This window comes from Mesocricetus auratus, unplaced genomic scaffold, assembly GCF_017639785.1.
Source record: "Mesocricetus auratus isolate SY011 unplaced genomic scaffold, BCM_Maur_2.0 Super-Scaffold_100003, whole genome shotgun sequence".
Taxonomy (NCBI): Eukaryota; Metazoa; Chordata; class Mammalia; order Rodentia; family Cricetidae; genus Mesocricetus; species Mesocricetus auratus.
The window spans coordinates 20,862,852-20,885,115 of record NW_024429188.1 but is presented as its reverse complement, the minus strand read 5'-3'; the positions used below and the strand labels follow the sequence as shown (position 1 = coordinate 20,885,115).

Sequence of the window (22,264 nt, the reverse complement as noted above, 5' to 3'; positions counted from 1 at the left end):
GTAAGCTCAAGGGCAGTCTGGAATACATGATACCCTGTTAAAGAAGGGTAAAAGAGGGGAAAGAAAATTCTTTCTATGTACTATAAAGTCACAGTCTACATTCTGTCCTAGAAGCAGCCTCTGAAAAAAATGGGGTGCACATAATTTATTTGGGAGGTGATCATATGATGCTTCAGAAGAATAAGAGAAATGTAACAGGAAAAGAAAAAATGCTATAGGCATAGAAGGCATGTGAAGAAGCAGAAAGCTAGGGCTCTATTCTAATTAGGACAAACCTTGTTGTCTTACCTAAGGGAGAGGAAACTGGCAATTTACCTCCCAAATCCCACCCATCATTGATTGTAGACTATTCTGGGAGGTAGCAGTAGCAGGCAGGATTAGGCTCTACCTAGTCTGTGTGGAGATGAGTGCTGGTAGGATAAGGGCAGTGATCTGAGTATCTGTTACTCCTACTGTTATTGGAGTTGACTTTATGTCCTTAATGTCTCCTCTTTTCATCAGTGTTTTTTTCTTAAAATACTAAATTCTTCCTACATTATACTTTGCACAGAATTTTAGGAATTGCTTCATTTTAGTTTATCATAGTGACTTGTTCTGCTTTGTAGAAGAAACCAGATACATCTGAAATGTTTACATGAAGGAGAGCTATTATGAGATACTGATTTTATACTCTATTGAAGACTTTTTCTTAAACAATTATTGTTTTTTTATTTGTGTAATACTTAGTGTAACTGAAATAAGAGAACATAAAAAAACGTGTCTATGATGACCCTGGGTAATGTACATTGTAAATCCTTGACAGACTAAGTACTATGAATTTAGTTTTCAGGAATATTCTTAGTATAGAAATGTCAAATATTAAGGCTGTACTGCATGTAAAATGACAGATTAATGTTAGTTAAATAACTGATACTTTTGTGTGGTGACAATTACAGGAGATATTGTACAAATGAACAGTAACATTCAATATCTAGGTTAACTTGTTCTATATATAATAATGGCTAAAATATTAAATGTTATGATGATAGCTGGTATCTTACATTTCTAAGATAAATTTTAACTTAACAGTTAGACATTAAAAATAAAAACTATTGCCCGTCTATAGTCTCCTTTTTCTAATATAAAGTTTATTTTTGAGAATTTCTTACATAAGTATTGTATTTACATCATTCCACACCTCCATCTCCCTCTTCCCATTCTAATTCTTCCCATCTGCCCCTACTCTCTCTCTCAAGGGAAGATATTTTATTTGCTAGGGTGTAATATTTCTCTATTCAAAAGTGGTTTTAACCTGGGTGAATTACCACACACCTGTTGTCCCAGCTACTAAAATGCTGAGGCAAGTGGATCGTTTGAGCCTCGAAGCTTGAGACTACCTGAGCAACATAGAAAAACCCCATCTCAAAAACATGTTTTGTTTGAGTGTCTGATAAATGAGTACCCAGAAAGCTTTTAGCAGTACATCTCTGGATTATTCACACATTCATGGAGCTTCTTCTGAGAGCAACTTGGGAGAATTACTATAATGAGAAAACTACCCCTCCTTTATGAACAGATGGAGATTGTTGGCTCTGTCATTGATCCAAATAAAACATCAATGCTAACCTTCAAAGGACATATAGAATGAGAAAAATGTTTTTTTATTTTTTTTATTCTTTAGAATTTCATACATGTACAAAATGTATCTTGGTCATATCCACTCCCTACTTCCTGAAACTTTCCCAAGGCTGCCTCTAAACACACCTCCTTTCCAAATTTGTGTTCTTTTTTCTTTGGCTTTTTTTTTTTTGGTTTTTCAAGACAGGGTTTCTCTGTATTGTTTTGGAGCCTGTCCTGGAACTTGTTCTGTAGACCAGGCTGGCTTTGAACTCACAGAGATCCACCTGCCTCTGCCTCCCAAGTGCTAGGATCAAAGGTGTGCACCACCAATGGCCTGGCTTGTGTTCTGTTTTTTAAATAACTCACGGAGTCCAATTTTTGTTGTTCATATGTGCATGGGCGTGTGTAATCTACTGGGGCATGGGCTACCTACCAATGACCACTTAGGCCAAAAAAGAAGTGACTGGCCTTCCCCCAGCAACTGTCATGTGCCAATAAGCCCCTTGGCCAGGGCATCTGGAGTCTACTCCCCTTAACATATATACCATGTTGAAATTTTCACATGGCTTGATCTTCTGCAGGTTTTATGTTGGTAACCGCAGCTGCTGTGAGTTCATGTATGTAATAGTCATGTACAGCATTTCAGAACACTCCTTCCCATTTTCTAGCTCTTAAATACTCTCCACTCCTAAGATGTTTCCTTAGCTTTGGGTGAGGATTGGTGTAGCCATTCCATCTGTGGCTGAGTAATCACAGCAACTTATTCTCAAACACTTTGGACAGTTATAATTCTCTGTATTAGCCACTACCCTCTGAAATAAACTTGTCTGATCAAAATTGAGAGTATCGCTAATCTATGTATATTAAACATAAATGTTTGAAGGTAGTTTGACAATGTGCTATTTAGCAAAACATCAGCTGAAAACTAAGAATTCAGAGGGAAAGAAAGGGATGATGATGGACAGTAATGGCAGTGAATATAATCAATTTATTGTATGTATGCAAGCACACACACACATACACAGACACACACACATGAAACTGTTAAATTTTGTTTTCAATGAGTCTTTAAAAATTAATTTTAACTTTATGTGTGTGGGTGGTTTGCATTGATGCATGTATGTGCACATGTCTGATGCCTCTGGAGACCTGAAGAGGACATTGGATTCCCTGGAACTGGAGTTATGGGTAGTTGTGAGCCAACATGTGGGTGCTAGGAATCAAACCCAGATCCTCTGGAAGAACAGCAACTACTTTTAACCACCGAGATATCTCTCCAGCCCCAAAACTTAAATTTTTAAGTTACTTGTCGCCCATTCTCACAAAAGAAACATGGCAGCTGGATCTTACATGTTTTCAAATTTGGGCAAGTAGGAAGAGACAGTCTAAAAAATGTCCAGTTCTCTTGCATAGGTATTCTAGTCACTGTAAAGCCATCACATTATTTCTGTTTTTAACTTTTTATTTAAGAAATTATTTTTTCATTTTACATACCAACCCCAGTTCCTTCTCCCTCCCTTCTCCCATCCTCTCCCACCTCCTCCCATCCCACCCGCATCCACTCCTCAGAGGGAGGGGTTAAGGCCTTCTTTGAGGGCTCACATATTTCTTTGTAATTCTCCTAAGGACTGGGGAAACTTGGTATGATGGGAGCACAACAGGAGTTCTTCTGTGGATCCACTTACAGAGTAGGAAACAACTATTTTGGTTTGTGTTTCTTTGGTTATGGGCATTGTTCACATGAGAGCACAGGTTGTTTCTAGTTGTTCCCTTCTCTTCTGTAAATATGAGGCATCTGGCCAGTGGAGGGCACCTGTTTTCCTGTGGCAGGTGTGTATCTGTCAGAGCCAATCAGGAAACTGAAACTACCCTATGTATTTAAAATAGAGGAAACTGAACACAGGAAATTGGTTGCACAGGCAATGAAAGAGTCGAGGAGAGAATCAGAAAACCAGGAGGCAATCTAGAAATTAGCAGGTGTAGGAAGCTGTTCTCACTCTTTACCTAGAGAGATCTATAATAGAGGTGATATTACCAGAAGCCAGATACAGGAGTAACCTGGAGTAGTGATCCTCAGGCAGCCTTCAAGGAGCTGTCTATGGAAGAAAACCAGCTATGGCTGGAGCTTCCCCAAACCAAGAAAGGACAAAGTTGCCTGGTCTTTTCCTCCTCTCCATTCTCCAATTACCTGCCTAGACAACCTCTCAATGGCTACTGCCAGATAGATAGTCATCAGAAGCCTGAAAACCTAAGCTCCATGAACAAAGCAGAATATGGAAGACTGGGAGAGTATCTAAAAGAAAACAAACCCATCACTGGCCGAATAAAACACTTTCAGATATACCAGTTGTCTTCTGTGTGCTCTTAACACACTTTATTGTGGCATAGTTTATATAGAATAAAATTAAAATTGTAAGTATATAATTTGATGAGTTTGTCCAAAAAATACTCATGAGATTACCAGTGCTGCGAGCTACAATGGTTTAATCTCCAAAAGTTATCTATTTTACCCATTTCTAGTCACTTCCCTACCATCCAGCCCCAATTTGTATATTTTTGATTGATCTAGTTCCCTAGCTCCTCTTTTTTGTTTTTTGTAGTGTCAGAATTTGTATATGCCCATTCAGTGATTCTTTTCAAAAATGTTTTCCAATGGCTCTTGGGTTCTAGAGTTTTCATTTCTTTCTTTTCTCTCCCTTATTCCTTAATTCCTTCTCTCCCCTTTTCCCCTTTTTCTACCTTTCTCCACCCCCACGATGCACAATAAATATAGAAGCAATGTATTAATAACTGATTGCAAATTCTTGTTTGGAGTAGATCTTTGTTTACTTTTTCTCAAGTCAGGGTTTCTCTGTGTAGCAGCTCTATCTGTCCTGGAACCCACTTTGTAGACTAGGCCAGCATCAAACTCACAGAAATCCGCTTGCCTCTGCCTCCTAAGTGTGCAGTAGATGTTTTGTGACAGGGTCTTAATGGTACTCAGGCTAGCCTGAACCTCATGGTATTCTTCTTGCCTCAGTTTCCCAAATACTTAGATCATGCATATAGGTACCCCACACCTGTCCCAAGTTTTTTTTAACTTTCTTTAAAGTCATCTCTGGGTCAGTACAGTTGTATCTCAATTATTGAATTGAATTTTCTGCTTCTCTGCACATCTCACAATTTTACTGTACTCCACACATCATATTTAAAAGACCTGAGTCAGAAGTGTGTTTTTTTTCATTTGTTACTATGAATATTGGAAGCCTTGCCTAGGTCCAGTGATTAAGCATTTATGGCTTTTAAAAATAGTTCTAGAGGGATTTGGCAATAGGGTGGGAGGGTGGGGGGGAAGGGGAGTGCGGGAGGAGGGGAGGGAGAGGGAACTGGGATTAAAAAAAAGAAAAAAATAGTTCTAGAGAATTGCTGGGTTGCATTTTTATTTTGATTCACTTCACCTGTGATTAGCCCAACCCCCAACCTCCTGTCCCTCTACTGCCGTTTCTGTCTTGTCAATATTTGTACAAGAAGAGCCAGGGACTGCCATTTCTGATATCTTTGGCTTCACCTCTTGCAGGTCCTAGAATCCAAGTGTTTTTTTTAATGCATGTAATAGATTTTGCATTCTGAGATTCTCTTTGTGGCTTTCTAGACTAAATTTAGGGAGTAGAGAAAGAGCAACAGAATTGTTAGGGGGGTGATTTTGATTTGCTTAGGGATGATTCTAAAATGGATTCTCTCCTATCATACTGTTTCCAAAAAAAAGCTTATTTACTCCTTGTCTTTACTATCAAAGGCTCTTACCTTTCAGTCATCTACAGGCAAGCAAGTGTGGAAATTGTCATGTTTCTGGAATTGACTTCATCACAACTTCCTGCCACAGGAAGGACTGTTTACATGATCGTATGTCCTAAAAGTCTTTTATTATGTTTTCAACACCTGAAAGACAATGTTCTAGAAAGGATGGTCATCTCATCAGTGAAGACCTCACTCGTTAGAAAATGATACGGAGTAACGGTCAGAAAGTAATCACAAGTCATGTCATTTAAATACCTGAGGAGGAAAGCTATAGGTGGAGAGAGCAGACCAGGTAACAGCAAGAAAGCTTGCACAGCTGGAGCAGAATAAACAATCAGGATTATAGATGGTAAGAGATGAGATTGGAGAAATAACTGGCTACAAGATCTTGTAAAGTATTGAAGACCATTTTTATTTTTTAATTTAAATTAGAAGCATACATGCTTCAAATGTCAATGCCAGCCCCCCCTTTTACCTTCCCAGCCCCACACCCCCACCCCCAGCCCAATCCCCACATCTTTCCCCAGGGAGGGAGAGGCCCTCCTTGGGTGGATCTCCAGAGTCTGTCATTTCATCCAGGGCAGGACCTAGGCCCTTCCCCATGTGTCCAGGCTGAGAGAGCATCCCTCCATGTGGAGTGGGCTCCCAAAGCTCATTTGTATGCCATGGTAAACACTGATCAACTACCTAAGGCCCCAGAGATTTCTGAGGCCTCCTCACTAACACTGAAGACCATTTTTAGAAAGTGATATTTTTTCTAAGCTAAGAGTCCCTGAAGAATTTCTGTTGTAGTCGTTGTTTGAAACAAAGTTTTCACTGTGTAGCCCAGGCCTCAAATTTATTATGCTCTTCCTGCTTTAGCTTCTAGAATGCTAGGATTGCAGGCATACACCATCACAGCCAGCTTGCTTCAGGAGACATAACCGATTAGAACTGTTACCTGACCAAAAATGTTGCAGGATCAATGACTTCTGTGTTAAGGATACATTATAGAAAAGTAAGGGAGTAGGTGGGGGATGACAGTGGCTTGGGTCATGGAGGTAACTGTGGAAGTCTTGAGGAGTGGACTTTTCAGATATGGTTTGAAATAAAATCCAGTGACATCTGCTTGGTGAATAAACAGTATTAGGGGACATAAAGCATGACTAACATTGTAATTTAATCTAAATAACAAGAATACTGAACTAATCATTAAAATTGGGAAGTTGCAAAAAGGAAATTATGATAGTATGGTCAAATGATTTTAGATGTACTGAAATTGATGGATTAAACACGCAAAGGATGTGTTTAGTTGGAGATATAAATATGGAGTTTGGGAAAAGTCTGAGCCAGAAATAGAAATTTGATACAGATGGTTTGAAAACTCAGGTTATAACTAGATTGTATCATGAGGGGATCTAATGTATTTGATACAGAGGAGAAAGGCTAAATATTTTTGTTTGGAGATACTCCATTGTTAAAGGATGACAGATATAAATTGCACTCAAGTCCTAGTACAAAGGTAATCAGGTGAATGCAGTGTCCTACTATTCAAATAAATGAAAAAGGATCCACAGTTGCCAAGCACATGCACAGGTGAAATACATATGTAGCTCAAGTGATCAGACAGCTCAAGGACTGAGAATTGTTGCATAGATTTAGCAGTAGTGCAGACACTGAGTCAGAATGTGCAGGATAAATAACATGGATGTACACAGGCATTGGTGGCATAAGCCTTTGATCCCAGCACTCAGGAGGCAGAGGCAGGCAGATCTCTGTGAGTTCAAGGCCAGCCTGATCTGCAGAGCGAGTTCCAAGACAGCCTCCAAAAACAATACAGAGAAACCCTGTCTCAAAAAACCCATATATATAATTTATTTGTTTTTAAAATTTTATTAATTTACTTTTTACATTCCAATCCCAGTTCCTACTCCTCTCCTCCTGCTCCCCCGTTCCCCCCACCTCCCATCTGCTCCTCAGAGAGGGTAAGGCCTCCCCTACGAAGTCGTCTGAGTCTGTCTCATCATCTAGTTGAGGCAGGACCAAGGCACCTCTCCACCTCCACACCCCTGTGTCTAGGATAGGCATGATATCTCTCCATATAGAATGGGCTCCATTAAATCAGTTTGCACATTAATGTTAGATCTTGGACTCACTGCCAGTGGCCTCATATATTGTCCCAGCCTCACCATTTGCCACCTATATTAAGGGAGTCTAGTTCAGTCTTATGCAGCTTCCCTGATTGTCAGATCTGAGTCGGTGATCTCTCACTAGCTTGAGTCAGCTGATTCTGTGGGTTTCCCCATCATGCTCTTGACTCCTTTGTTCATATTATCGCTCCTCCCTCACTTCGATTGTACTCCAGGAGCTCTGCCCAATGATTAGTTGTGGATTTCTGCATCTTCTTCCTTCTGTTTCTGGAAGAGAGGGTTCTAGCTTCTCTTAGGTTATAGATTGTAGGCTGGATATCTTTTGTTTTATGAGTGAGTATATCCTATATTTGTCTTTCTAGTTTTGAGTTACCTCACTCAGAATGTTTTTTTTCTAGTTCTGTCCATTTGCCTGCCAATTTTAAAATGTCATTGTTTCTATTGTGTAAATATACCACATTATCTTTATCCATTCTTCAGTTGAAGGACATGTAGCTTGTTTCTTATTTCTGGCTATTATGAGTACTGTTGCTATGAACATAGTTGCACAGATGTCATTGTGGTGTGAATGTGCCTCCATTGGGTATATGTCCAACAGTGGTATTGCAGGGTCTTGAGGTAGGTTGATCCCTATTTTTCTGAGAAATCGCCATACTGATTTCCACAGTGACTGTCCAAGTTTGCACTCCCACCAGCAGTTGAGGAGTGTTCCCCTTCCTCCACATCCTTTCCTGCATAAGCTGACATCGGTGTAAGATGGACTCTCAGAATGGTTTGATTTGCATTTCCCTGATGGCTAAGGATGTTGAGCATTTACTTATGTGTCTTTCCACCACTTGAGATTGTTCTATTGAGAATTATCTGTTTAGATCTTTTATCCTGCCACATTACTGAAGGTGTTTATCAGTTGTAGGAGTTCTCTGGTAGAATTTTTGGGGTTACTTAGGTAAACTCTCATATCATCAGCAAATAGTGAGAGTTGGAATCCCTTTGATTTCCTTTTGTTGTCTTATTGCTCTATCTAGAACTGTGAGTACTATGTTGACTAGATATGGTGAGAGTGGACAGCCTTGTCTTGTTCCTGATTTCAGTGGGATTACTTTGAGTTTCTCTCCATTTAGTTTGATATTGGCTATTGGGTTACTGTATATTGCCTTTATTATGGTTAGGTATGGTCCTTGTATCCCTATTCTCTCCAAAACCTTTATTATGAAGGGGTGTTGAAGTTTTTCAAAGGCTTTTTCAGCATCTAGTGAGATGATCATGTGGTTTTTTTCTTTCAGTTTGTTTATATGGTGGATTATATTGATGAATTTTTGTATGTTGAACCATTTTTGCATCTCTGGAATGAATCGTACTTGGTTATGGCAGATGAATTTTCTGATGTGTTCTTGAATACAGTTTGCAAGTATTTTATTAAGTATTTTTACATCTATGTTCATGAGGAAAATTGGTCTGTAATTCTTTCTTATTTGTGTCTTTGTGTGGTTTGTTTATCAGAATAACTGTAGCTTCATAAAAAGAGTTTGGCAACATTTCCTTCTGTTTCTATTGTGTGGAATAATTTGAGGAGTGTTGGTATTAGACCTTCTTTGAACATCTGGTAGAATTCTGGACTGAATCCATCTGGGCCTGGGAATTTTTTGGGTTCGGAGACTATTGATAACTGTTTCTATTTCTTTAGGAGTTATAGGTGTATTTAAATTGTTTATCTGTTCTTGATTTAATTTTGGTATGTGGTACTTACCTAGAAAATTGTCCATCTCCTTAAAGTTTTCTAACTTTGTGGAGTACAGGTTTTTGAAATATGATCTGATGATTCTCTGGATTTCCTCAGTGTGTGTTGTTATGTCCCCCTTTTCATTTCTGATTTTGTTAATTTGGATAGTCTCTCTGTCTTTTGGGTAGTTTGGATAATGAAGTGAATTTTTGAGGTATGTATTTAGGAAAGAAAACATAAAAACCTGCTATAAAAGTACCAAGAAATTAAGAATAATTTGTCTATTGATTTATTAAAATAAATCTGGGTTTAGAAGGTAGAACTTGTAATCTCAATTTGGGACCCTGAGGCAGGAGGATTGCCATGAGGTTGAGTCTATCCTGGGCTACATAGTGAGTTTCAGTCCAGCTTTGGCTGTGTGGCATGTCCCAACAACATATTTAAAATATCCACTAGACAAATTATTAACAAAGCATAAAAACTACCACTTTATAGAAATCATCACAGGAGTTTTCTGAAGAGTTTAATGTGTATCCTTCCAGGCTTCTGTCTATGTACATGAACATATGTGTTAGTAAGTAGTATTTATTTCAAAGAACAGGATCATACTTTTCATTAGCATTTTCCATACAACATAATGGATATTGTTCTATATTGTTATGTATTTGTTCCTTTCTAAGGGCTGCATAGTATTACATAGCTTAATTGTTATACATTTATCTGTCCATTCAGTTAACAGACATTTGTAACCATCTCCAAGTTCACTATTATAAGCAATGTGAGATCATGTCTAAAAAAATAGAGGGGATAGAAATGTAAATATATTTATTATTAAAATTATCTCATATGTTTATGGAACCTGAAAAGCCCCATCATTGTCTGCCTGCAAGCCAGAGAGACCCAGGAAAGCCAGTAGTAGAATTCAATGAGTCCAAAAGCCTGAGAATTAGGAGTGCCATTATATATGATCCCTGAACACTGAAAACCTAGAACCAGCAACTTCAGCATCTAAGGGCTGGAGAAGATAATTTCACAGGTCAGAAGGAGGTAAGGAGGGAACTAAATTGAGATAGAACTTTTTGGTCTACTTGGGCCTCAATATATTAGAGGTGCTAGCTTACATTGGTGAAGGTGAGTCTCTAATCTATTGACTCAAATGCCATTTCACCCACACACCCAGAAATGATATTTTTACCAAGAGTCTGGGCATCTATTAGCAAAGTCAAGTTAATATGTAAAACTAATCATCATTATAGTTAATCTCAGTGTACCCTTTATTCACTTGAATGATTACCTTTGCAAAAGCAATTTTATATTACCCTAACCGCTACTTTCTTGTACCCAAAGACCACATTTTTATTACAAATCATAGACATTCCACTTCACCCATAGATATTTCAGGGTTAAGGATGTGTTTATGAAATAATTATAGATATGGTATCAAAGCTAAAATTAATAACCATTAATATCAGTGTTTTCACAGTTTTGCTTTTTAAAAAGCAAAGGGGTTAAGACTGGGCTGGTTTAACCCCCAGAAACAGCTGACCTGACAAGGGTTAGCTCTTTAATCCCAGACTGATGGCTGGGAATCCAGCATGGGACTGATCAAGACCCCCTGAATGTGGGTGTCAGTGAGGAGGCATAGGCAATCTATTGGACCTTGGGTAGTAGGTCAGTATTTATCCCGGGTATACAAATGGACTTTGGGCTCCCATCCAACAATGAGAGATGCACTCTCACCCTGGACTCTTGGGGGAGGGTCTAGGCCTTGCCCTGGATGAAATAACAGACTATTGACATCCCCATGGAGGGTCTCACCCTCCCTGGGGAAATGAGGGGATATTGGAGTGGTTGGTGGGAAGGTGTGGGAGGAGGGGAGGGAAAGGGAGAGGCACCTGGAATTGACATGTGAAGCAACCTTGTTTCTAATTTAAATTTAAAAATAAAAAATAAAAGATTTATTTTTATTTTATGTTTGCGACTATTTTGTCTGCTTGTATGCGTATGTACCATGGTATGTGCAGAGGCCAGAAGAGGATGTTAAATCCCCTGGAATTGGGGTAATAGGTGGTTTTAAGCTACCTGACATGGGTGCCAAGAACAAAATCAAGATCCTCTGCAAGAGCAGCAAGTGCTGTTAACCACTAAATCATCTCTCCAATGCCTTACTTGTATATTTTCACAGTGGATTTGTCTGATTATGAATCTAGACATAGTTTATATATTGTCTTTGATTGACGTGACTCTTAAATCTCTTTTTAATACTGTTTTCTCCTGTATTTTCTTCTTCTGATATATTAAGAATAAAATCAAGAAAGGAATTGAATATATTTTTGTTTGAGATTTTTCTGGCACAGTTCTTCAGTTGTTGATACATTTGAAAAGAGAAAAAGAAATCTTACAGTATCTTTCCTTTGAGCAAAACAATGCATATATACATAAATATCTTAAGATGTTTATGATCTCATAACATATTTTTCAGGAGAAACAGCACAGGTGACCGCGAGAAGGCTCTTCAGGTCATGCTCCAAGTTCTGCAAAGCTGTGACCACCCGGCTCCTGACATGTTCTGCCTGTGTGGGAGGATTTACAAGGACATCTTCCTGGATTCAGGCTGTGAAGAGGATGCAAGCAGAGACAGTGCCATTGAGTGGTAAGTAGCACACACAATGCTGCATAGAGCAGAACCATGTAGGCTGAGTAGCCAGGTCTTTCTCTCAGCGCTGACAGTGAAAATAATTGCAATATATGTGGTCTAGAAATGTTCAGATTCCATGAGGAGCAGATGCCTGCTGTTTATGTTTATCCCATTCGTTTACTCATTCATGAGAAAGGAATGAGACTCCACATACTCCTGCCATTTGCACTTTCCAGAATTGTGTCCACCACCATTGATGTCATCTTCCCAGTGATGTTTGTATCTGCCTGTCTTTATTTAACAGATGTTTATTCAAGGCTTACTTTATACTAGACACTTTTCTAGGTGGGAGATGTAGACACAGCAGACGTGAATTTTTATCTTTGGGGATCTTGCTTTGCTGGTAAGGGAAGTCAGCAAGCAAATAAAATCTATAGGATATCAGCTGACAGTGAAGGCTTGAGGGGGCAGTTAAGTAGGGAGGGAAGGTTAAAGGAAGGCTGGGAGAGTGATCTGAAATTTTAATTATTTTGTTTCATTTTGGTGCTACTAGGGATCAAACCCAGGACCTTGTGCATACTAGACAAGTGCCCCCAGTTTGTATTAGGGAAGGCCAATAGAGATATGAAGGGAGTGAAGGCGTCACAGATAATGATGAATAAAATGTCCAAGTAAGGAGAAGAATAAGGGCAAAGCTGCGGGGTAGGAAGTATGCTGGACACACTTAGTGATGGCGAGGAATAGGCAAAAGAAGAGCAATGAAATATAAAGATGACTATTTTACTCTTAAATGAGAAGAGACATCATTAGAGAGTTTTAATCAAAGACTGATCACATCTGACATTCATTTTTAACAGGAGTATTCTCACTTTTAGGCAATGAATATATTTTAGGGAGCGTCCCCACTATGGCTTACTATACAAAAGCGCTGAATGTCAGTAGCTTTGTAATGTGTATTCTTCCCACCAGCCTGGTCCCTGAGCCGCATCAGTCCCAAATGAACACACTGGATGCTATATTAATTATGAAGCTGTTGGCCGCTTATTATGGTTTCTTAATGGCTAGCTCTGACTTAATTATTAACCCATAATTACTAATACATATTTTTTAATTATTTTTTTAATTATTTTTTCATTTTAATTCCAAATAGCCTGTTTTACATGTCAATCCCAGCTCCCCCTCCCCCCCCCTCCCGTACCCCCCTTCCTCTCCACCCTCCCACCCCACCGCCAAATCCTTCCACATAGGGGACATCCAGAGTCCATCATTCCACCCTGGGCAGGGTCCAGGCACAACCCCAAGAGTCCAGGCTGAGAGAGCATCCCTCCCCGCGCCACAGGCACACGAAGTCCGCCTGTACACCAGGGATAGACACTGATCCACAGCTCAGGGCCCCACAGGCTGCCCAGGCCCTCTCGCTGACACTCACACCCGGGGGGGGGTCCAGATCAGTCCCACGCTGGCCTCCCCACTGTCGGCCTGGGGTCCAAGAGCTCTCCCCAGGTCTTATCTTACTGAGAACACCAGACTTGCGCCCTCTCCTCCCAGGATCACATTGGTGATCCTCTACCCCTGACTACATTTCCCAGAATCCTCCTTGACTCCTAGTCTCACATATCTTGCTTCCCTATTAGCCAACAGTGCTTTATTTATCAACCAATAAGACAATATATACACAGAATAACTTCCCTCGTCATGGATTCACATTGCTACTTTTTCTTTGTTTGGAGGCTTGTGATTCTGTGGAATTTTTGAGGCTCCTCCTGGGCCTCACTTCTAAAGTTGCTATCAGCTTGAAGGTTAGACAAGACTAGAAAACCTAAGATGCATGTTTGTCAGCTGGTATTGAAAGTGTAGGTGGGAGCTGCAAGGCCTTTTGGGGCTGATGTTCAGGAACTCACTTGAACTCACTTCTGCCACATTTTGTTAAAATAAGCTATGCAGTCTGCCAAAAGCAAAAGAGCCAAGAGATACGCTATACCTCTGCCACCTTATTTCTATGCTCATAACATTTTCTGGGATTCTCAGCCACTCCCATATCTTAGGACACTTGGATAGAGATCTCCAGCTCAACTTACTCTCAGACTGTGACTCCACATCATCCTCTCTTTGCCCACCTATTCTACTTTAAGGTGATGTTGATAATGAGTTAGTTGTAAGTCTCTTGCTTCTGCCTTGTGAATGTTGAGATTAGAGAGAGGCATCAACCTTCACCATAATTAGCCTTGGTATAACTTTTCATGTGACAGAAAAAAATGGGAAGATACAGTAAGATATGAAATTTTAAGTCTTAGGACATTGAAGAGTGATAGAAAGGTTGGACTTCGGTGGAGTGAAATAGCAGTGATTTTTTTCTTGGTGTCCTCTGATCTGTATGGTGGTACTTGATTTATTCTCTAAAGTTCATAAAAACACATTGTAACTGACTAAATGATAGCTTTCTACTTTAAGAACTAGTGTGTCACTAAATTCTCTTGTCACATAAATGAAAAGTAAATCACTCCTGATTTGCAAATCCTTGGTATTCAACTGTGTTTGTGTTTCTACTCCATTGAATAAATCCTTTTACCTTATCCTAATAGTCATACTTGCTAATTAGATAAACATTTTATGTGTAATAAAGAATGGGGAGGAGAGTTAAAAATGAAACTGTAAACATTTTCCTTTAAAATGGCACACCTAATTATTTTTATCTCATTCCCTATCCTAATATGGCAAATTCCCTACCTCTTACCTCCCCCTGCACATTTGCATTGATAGCCATTTAGGATCTGAGATTCAGACAATATCCTCATACATGAAGGAGTGATTTAGTGTTGTGATAATATAAGCAAACAAGCAAATGGCATGTAGAGAAATAACCCATAATTGATACCATTTCTATAAAATAAAAATAACCAATGTACACTGGGAGTTTAACTTAAAATGAAACTCGGGTATCAAATTATGGTCATATTTGAGGATTATCATAGATTTTAAATCTCTTTTGTATGTTTTCATATAATTTCCTTATTCATTTAGTCAATAGGCTCTTATAATTAAAAATATCTTAGGAGAGAAACTAAAAATGTCTTAGTTTAAGTCACTATGTTGCTATTGCACTTTCAAAACCCTGATGCTGTGTTTTTCTGTTCACCAGTGTTAAGAGAGAGACTATAAACCATTAGAGTAATAAATATTTTCATGTAAAGGTAGTTTGTATTATCTATGCATTTCATTCTCAATCAGTAAGATGATGTAATAAGAATTTGGTGGTTCTATAATTATAGGTATCGTAAAGGGTTTGAACTCCAGTCATCTCTTTATTCTGGAATTAACCTTGCAGTTTTGCTAATAGTTGCTGGACAACAGTTTGAAACTTCAATGGAACTAAGGAAAATAGGTAAAGTTGTTTATTATTACAGATGTTTGTGATTTAGTTATACAAGTTGAGCATGAAAAAATTATGTTCAATTTGCTGGGTATGGTAACATACATCTTTAATCCCAGCACTCAGGAAACAGGGGCAGGTGGGTCTCCTTTAGGCTGGCCTAGTCTACATAGTGACTTCTAGAGAGCCAGGCCTACATAGCAATACTCTGTGTGAGTGTGTGTGTGTGTGTGTGTGTGTGTGTGTGTGTGTGTGTGTGTGTGAGAGAGAGAGAGAGGGGGGGGAGAGTGGGTATGTGTGTGTGTTAATTCAAATAACTAATGCTCAGCCATTTTCCAATAGCATACCTGAGACAGCAACCAAGTAAAATGCCTACTTGTCCTTTTCCTAAAGTCTTGGATAATATGGAAGAACTAGGGAATTTTTTTATGATATCAAAATTCAAATTCTTAAGGTGTCCGGCTGAACAGTTTATTGGGCAGAAAAGGGAGCCTGGAGAAAATGAACAATTACTGGGATGTAGGCCAGTTCTTCACCGTCAGCATGTTGGCAAGTGATATTGGGAAAGCTGTCCAGGCAGCAGAGAGGTTGTTCAAACTGAAACCCCCGGTCTGGTAAGTCCCATTTGTGCCTAGTAATCTCATGTCTCCAGATATGAACTTTTCTGAAATGTCTCATTCAAGAAGAAAATGTTAAATACAGCAGAACAACAACTGCTTTTTCACCTCCTTTAATGTGTCTTCATTAAAGAAGCTATAAGATATAACAGGTTCATAGAGTTTATGTTCAGTCTTGAAGAGACAGATGTATTCTCACCTGGAATGTATCCTTGCATGCTCTATCCCTGAGACTAGACTGTCAGTCAGTCCTCTTGACTTCATTTAGTTTGTGTCTTCAAGAGAAAAATGCAGTTTGATATTAGTCTGTGTTTGTAATAAAGCATGTAACAAAACTGAAAAGGAACATCAAGGAAATGATGTTCCTGAGCTGGCAGCTCTCAGTAGTCTGCTGGTCATGGTAGGCTCTGTGGTGATGTAGGGTATTTTCTTGACCTTCATCGAGGGTGTTGGCATCCTCTTCGATTGCTATAATGCCTGGCTGTTCCACAATGCACCCCTATTCCTGTAGAACCCCAGCCAGCTAATCCTTTTAAAGGACCTCTGCCCCTAGGTTTTCCCAGCTACCAGCAAAACCACTAAGGAAGACATTGCCTGTCATTGCCATTGTGGGAGCTGTTCATCAGTTCCCTCCCAGATGATCTTACCTCCAAGGAAGTACTGACTCCTACATCGCTCTGAGCTCCTCCAGAGAGGGCCTCTACTCTACTTCTTTATTCTGTGATAGGGATGGGATACCCCAGTGGCCTTGTCACACAGCTCCCCCCCTTTCCGTCTCTCAGGGCAGCTTCATATATGTAACAAGCGCTCACCCCAGCTCCTTTCTATGGCATACTGATGAGTATTTAAAGTCAGTTTGGGAGGAAAATGATGTTCATCTCCAATGAAAATTGGGACTAAAAGAGTGGTAATAAATACTGGCTAATAAAATGGTGACACAGCAACAGTCATTTAACTGTGCAGAGAAGACTACTATAAAGGCATGAAGTAGGTTCAGGGTTTATCAGAGAATAAGAAAGGCCAGGTACAGGTTGCATTTTTCTACATTAATGGTTCCCAATCTTTACTGTTCATTGGAATCATTTGTGTTGATGAAAGCATAAATTGTGATGCCTAAACTCCAGTGTCTTGTTAAGTAAAACTACAGGTTAAGCCTGAGAATTTGCATTTTCAAATTATAAGCTGCTACGACTGACAATCTGAAGATCACACTTTGAGAACCACTTTCCTATATGCTCTGGTTTTAATTAACATGTGTACTTGGTATGCTACTCACAGAAAAAGCATGGACAATATCAGACTTCACCATAGATATATGAAGTTCATTAGAATTATGGCTACCTTATTTATGGGTATAGTCTCATAATGAATGCTTAGTAGATATTTGTATAATGAGTAAATGATGAAGAGGAATGTTATCTTAGATATTGATTGACAGTGCTTACCTTAGAGAGATGACTTGATAAAGGTTTTAATTTTATGTTTTCTCTGACCCATGTTATCTGAATTTTCTAAAATACAGATATATTTCAGGTTGAATATTCTATATCAGAAATACTTACAACCCTAAACATTTGAGATTTGGAAGTTTGAGTTGTTTTGCTTTTCTTTTTAACTATTTCTACAGACTTTAATAGTTGAGCATCCTTAACTCAAATCTGAACTGTTTCAAAACACAAATGTTAAAATTGTATTTGTTGATTATGAAAAATGATGGATTTCATTGTTAAATTCTTCTGTATGAATAATCAAGTACTTATTGATTGTACTCACTTCCATTACCTTCTCCCATCTTCCCTCCTTCTCTCTGGTCTCCTTCCTTTTCCAAAATAGTACTTCCTCTGCTTTCAAGTCTTTTTTTAAAATTATGGCATTTCCCCATATTTTTCCTTCAAGGCCTGGATTATTCTGCTTAATCTAATGATCTTTAGTTCCACCCATTTGTCTTCATATGTTATGTTTACATTCTTCATATCTAAATAACACTCAATTGTTTATTTATACCATGTTTTCCCTGTGGATGGGCACCTAGGCTGATTGTTGGTTATGCTACTGTGAACCATGCAATAATAAACACAGAAGTACAGATACCATACTCAAAATTTTGTGGTTTTGGAACATTTCACATTTCAGATTCTCTGACTAGGGTTTACCTTACATTTACATGTTTTTTAATTACTTTAAATGGCCCATGTTCACCCGTTAGTTCTTAGCTTTTTCAGTTTAGTAGAACAGTTGGATTCTGCAGTTAGGAATTTCTTCAATCATACCCACTTTGACCCTATTTTCCTTAGTATGAGCAAACTAACATTTGGTTTTCAGACCATATCAATATTTTGTAAGTTCTCTTAGACTGAAAGAGTGCATCCATATCGGGTCTCTACACTCTTAGAATGGCTGCTATGTACAGCATCCTAATCATAAAGTACATTGCTGTGACTGGACCCAGATAGAGTAGACTCCAAAGAGAGGAAACTCCAGGATTGGATCTACTGCCTTTACATCAGTGTCTGAGTTGACTGACAGTATTGTGCTTGCTGTCATGAGTGCCCAGTACCCCAAAACCAGTCTGATGATTAAGATTTACTGGAAGGACTCACAGAACTCAGAAATGTTATTATACTCACTGTTGTAGCTTATTAAAATGAAATAATACAAATGAAATCAGTGATGGCAAAATATCTGGATCATTTGTCTAGAGGAGATTATGTACACACTTCTAATTCCTATCTCTCAGGGGAATAGTATGCATGGTACATAATTCTCCCATCACCAATATGTGACATCAGGTATGAAGTGTTGCAAGCCAGGAAAGTTCAGTAAGTCTTGATGTTCAGCTTTCTTTTTGAGGTGAATTATGTAGGTACAAAGTGTTCGTGGTGGCTGCTCTTAATATCAATCTTCAGCTTCTCTAGAGGTCAAACTGATACAGTGTGTGGACCTAAGCTTCCACCATGAGTCATATTGTTAGGGAAGACTGTCTATCATGAATTAAGGCCCCTGGAAAATACATTCTTAGCAGGCAGGGTATCCCAGAGCTTAGAGCAGTATTAGTAACTAGACAGGGGTTAGACCCATATGTAAAATGTGTCAATTTTGGATGTTTAAAGCCTGGTAACTACCCAAACAAGTCAGCTAGAGCTTTACCTGGCCTATTTTTCTAGATTACCCTATACTTTATTCTCAAGAACCAAGTAATACAATGATGCTTTCATATTAGCCATCCATATTTAGTACCAGAGAGGTTGTAACCACCATGACCTGACAACTATATTTCCAAATATTCAGTTTGCTGGAAGACAGAAAGTTGTGGGCAGAATCAAAGCTTCCTAACTTGAAAGTCTTCCTGGCCAGATATTTGTTTAAGTAAAAGACAGCAAGTTTCAGATAAGCATTTTTAGAAATGATGGAGAAAATGGGAACAGGAAGGAAGTAGTTATTACTATAGGACAGCAACATGAGATGGTGGCTCATAGTGATGGGCTCTACCTTGACTATATCAATGGCAGAGTTGATTTTGATACATACTATGATTTTTATTGTGATACTGATACTATACTATGGATTTGCAAGATGTTATCAGTAGAGCACACTGAATCAAAGATATACAGGTTTTAGTATACTATTTCCAATAATAGCTTAAAACAGAAAGATTACTTAATTTTTTACTTTAATTTTAAATAGCTTGCTTCACATGTCAGTCCCAGTTCCCTCTCCCGCCCCTCCTCCCGCACCCCCTACAGTCCCCCAGCCTCCCACCCTATCCCCACTTCCTTCCACATAGGGGATATCCAGAGTCCTTCATTTCACTCAGGGCAGGGTCCAGGCACTCCCCTAAGATTCCATGCTGAGAGAGCATCCCTCTTTGTGTTGTGGACACACGATGTCTGTTTGTATGCCAGGGATAAACATTGATCCACTGCCCAGGGCCCCATAGGTTGCCCAGGCCTCCTCACTGACTCTCACACTCAGGGGGTCTGGATCGGTCCCATGCTGGCCTCCCTGCTGTCGGTCTGGGGTACAAGAGCTCTCCCCCGTTCGGATCAGCTGTCTCTGCTGGTTTTGCCAGCCCATTCTTTGCCAAATTGCTGTCACTGGGTTCCATGGGTTCAGTTCAGTGTTTAATTGTGGGTGTTTGCCTCTGCTTCCATCAGTCACTGGATGAAGGTTCTAGGATGGCATATAAGGTAGATGTCAAGTGCATTATCAGGAATGGGCATTTAAGGTGGTCTCTCAACTGTTGCTTAGCTTGCCAGTTGATGTCATCCTTTTAGATCACTAGAGGTCTCACTGGTGCCAGATCTCTCTTCAAAACTATGACTCTCTCTAATATGATATTTCTCATCCTGTTCTCCCCCTGTTCTACCCCCCACTCAACCTTCCTGTTCCCCCATGACCTACTCTCTTCTCCACTTCTCCCCCTCTCTTCTTCCCAGCTCCCACTCCCCCCGCCTCCTGCTGTGTTCCCAATCTGTTCAGGAGATCTTGCCTCATTCCTCTTCTCTGGGGTACCATGCATATCTCTCTTAGGTTCTTTCCTGTTTCCCAGACTCTCTGTCAGTGGGATTGCAGACTGGCACTATCCTGATCCATGTCTAAAATCCATATATGAGTCTTTACATACCATGTTTGTCTTTTTGTGACTGGGTTACCTAACTCAGTATGGCTTCTTCTAGTGCCTCCATTTGCCTGCAAATTTCAAGGTTACATTGTTTTTTTTTCTGCTGAGAAGTACTCCATTATGTAAATGTACCACATTTTCTCTATCCACTCTTCAGTTGAGGGGCATCTAGGTTGCTTCCAGGTTCTGGCTAATACAAATAATGCTGCTATGAACATAATGGTACACATGTCCTTGTTGTATGAATTTGCATCCTTTGGATATATGCCTAAGAGTGTAATTGCTGGGTCTTGTGGTAGACTGATTCCCATTTTTCTGAGGAGTCTCCATACTGATTTCCAAAGTGGGTATATGAGTTGGCACTCCCACCAGCCATGGAAGAGTGTTCCCCTCTCTCCACATCTTCTCCAGCATAAATTGCTTAAATTTTTTGCATGACTATAGATACATACAATTATGAAAAAAAACAGAAGAGAAAATAAGTTAGGGAGATTCTCAAAGTTTTGTTATTAGAAGGCTTAATATTACATAGATATTAATTCTTTCAATATTTATCTTAAAAAGGGAATACTTAATGCTTATGGAATTTTTTCTTTTTTATTAATTTATTTTTACATTCCAATCTCAGTTCCCCCTTGCTCCTCTCCTCCTGCTTCTCCCACTCTCCCCATCTCCTATCTGCTCCTTGGAGAGGGTAAGTCCTCCCCTAGGAAGTCTACAAAGTCTGACCCATTATCTTGTTGAGCCAGGACCAAGAAACCTTCTCACCCTCCATACTCCTATATCTAGGCTGTGTAAGTTATCTCTCCATATAGAATGGGCTCCACTAAGTCAATTTGTGCATTAGTGTTAGATCTTGGCCCCACTGCCAGTGGCCTCATATATCGTCCCAGTCACACTATTGTCACCTATATTAAGGTAGTCTAGTTCAGTCTTATGCAGGTTCCCCATTTGTTAGACCCGATTCAGTGATCTCTCACTACCTTGGATGAACTGATTCTGTGGGTTTCCCCATCATTGTCTTGACTCCTTTGTTCAGATTATCGCTCCTCCCTCACTTTGATTGTACTCTAGGAGCTTGGCCCAATGGTTAATTGTGAATTTCTGCATCTTCTTCCATCTGTTTCGGGAAGAGGGTTCTAATTTCTCTGGGGTTGTGGATTATAGACTGAGTATCTTTTGTTTTATGTCTGGTATCCACTTATGAGTACATCCTATGTTTGTCTTTCTGGTTCTGGGGTACCTCACTCAGGATGATTTTTTCTAATTCTTTCCATTTGCCTGCAAGTTTTAGGATGTCATTGTTTCTTATCACTGGGCAGTACTTCATTGTGTAAATGTACCACGTTTTCTTTATCCATTCTTCAGTTGAGGGGCATCTAGGTTATTTCCAAGATCTGGCTATCATAGATCACTTAAGTTTTTAAAAGTGATTTGACATATTGGAATTTTTTGTAGAAGAAATAATTTATTGAGGGCTTACATTTCCAGAGGATGAGTCTATGACCATCATGTTGGGGAGCATGGCAGCAGACAGTCATGGTACTGGAGCATAGCTGAGCGCTTACATCCCTGTCCACAAACACAAAGCAGAGACAGCTAAGTGGGAATGGACTGAGTCTTCAGAAACCTCAAAGGCTAACCCAGTGACACTTCCTCCAACAAGGTCATAAATACGTTCTAATCCTCCCCAAACAATTCCACTTCAAATATACGAGTCTATCAGCCATTCTCATCCAAACCACTGTAGAGCTGTATCTAGTCTTGAACCTCTGATCCTCCTGACTCCCCCT

The 22,264-nt window shown here is 39.4% G+C and overlaps 1 protein-coding gene across 1 annotated transcript in view; it reads left to right on the top strand.

The window, feature by feature from the left end:
• The window catches only part of Map3k15 (mitogen-activated protein kinase kinase kinase 15), a 128,805-nt gene that overhangs the window by 59,731 nt on the left and 46,810 nt on the right, over window positions 1–22,264 (top strand). Inside the window, exons 7-9 of the mRNA XM_040744122.1 lie at window positions 11,708–11,878; window positions 15,133–15,245; window positions 15,688–15,847. Of these exons, the coding sequence (XP_040600056.1) occupies window positions 11,708–11,878; window positions 15,133–15,245; window positions 15,688–15,847 (444 nt within the window). The remainder of the gene's footprint in view (window positions 1–11,707; window positions 11,879–15,132; window positions 15,246–15,687; window positions 15,848–22,264) is intronic.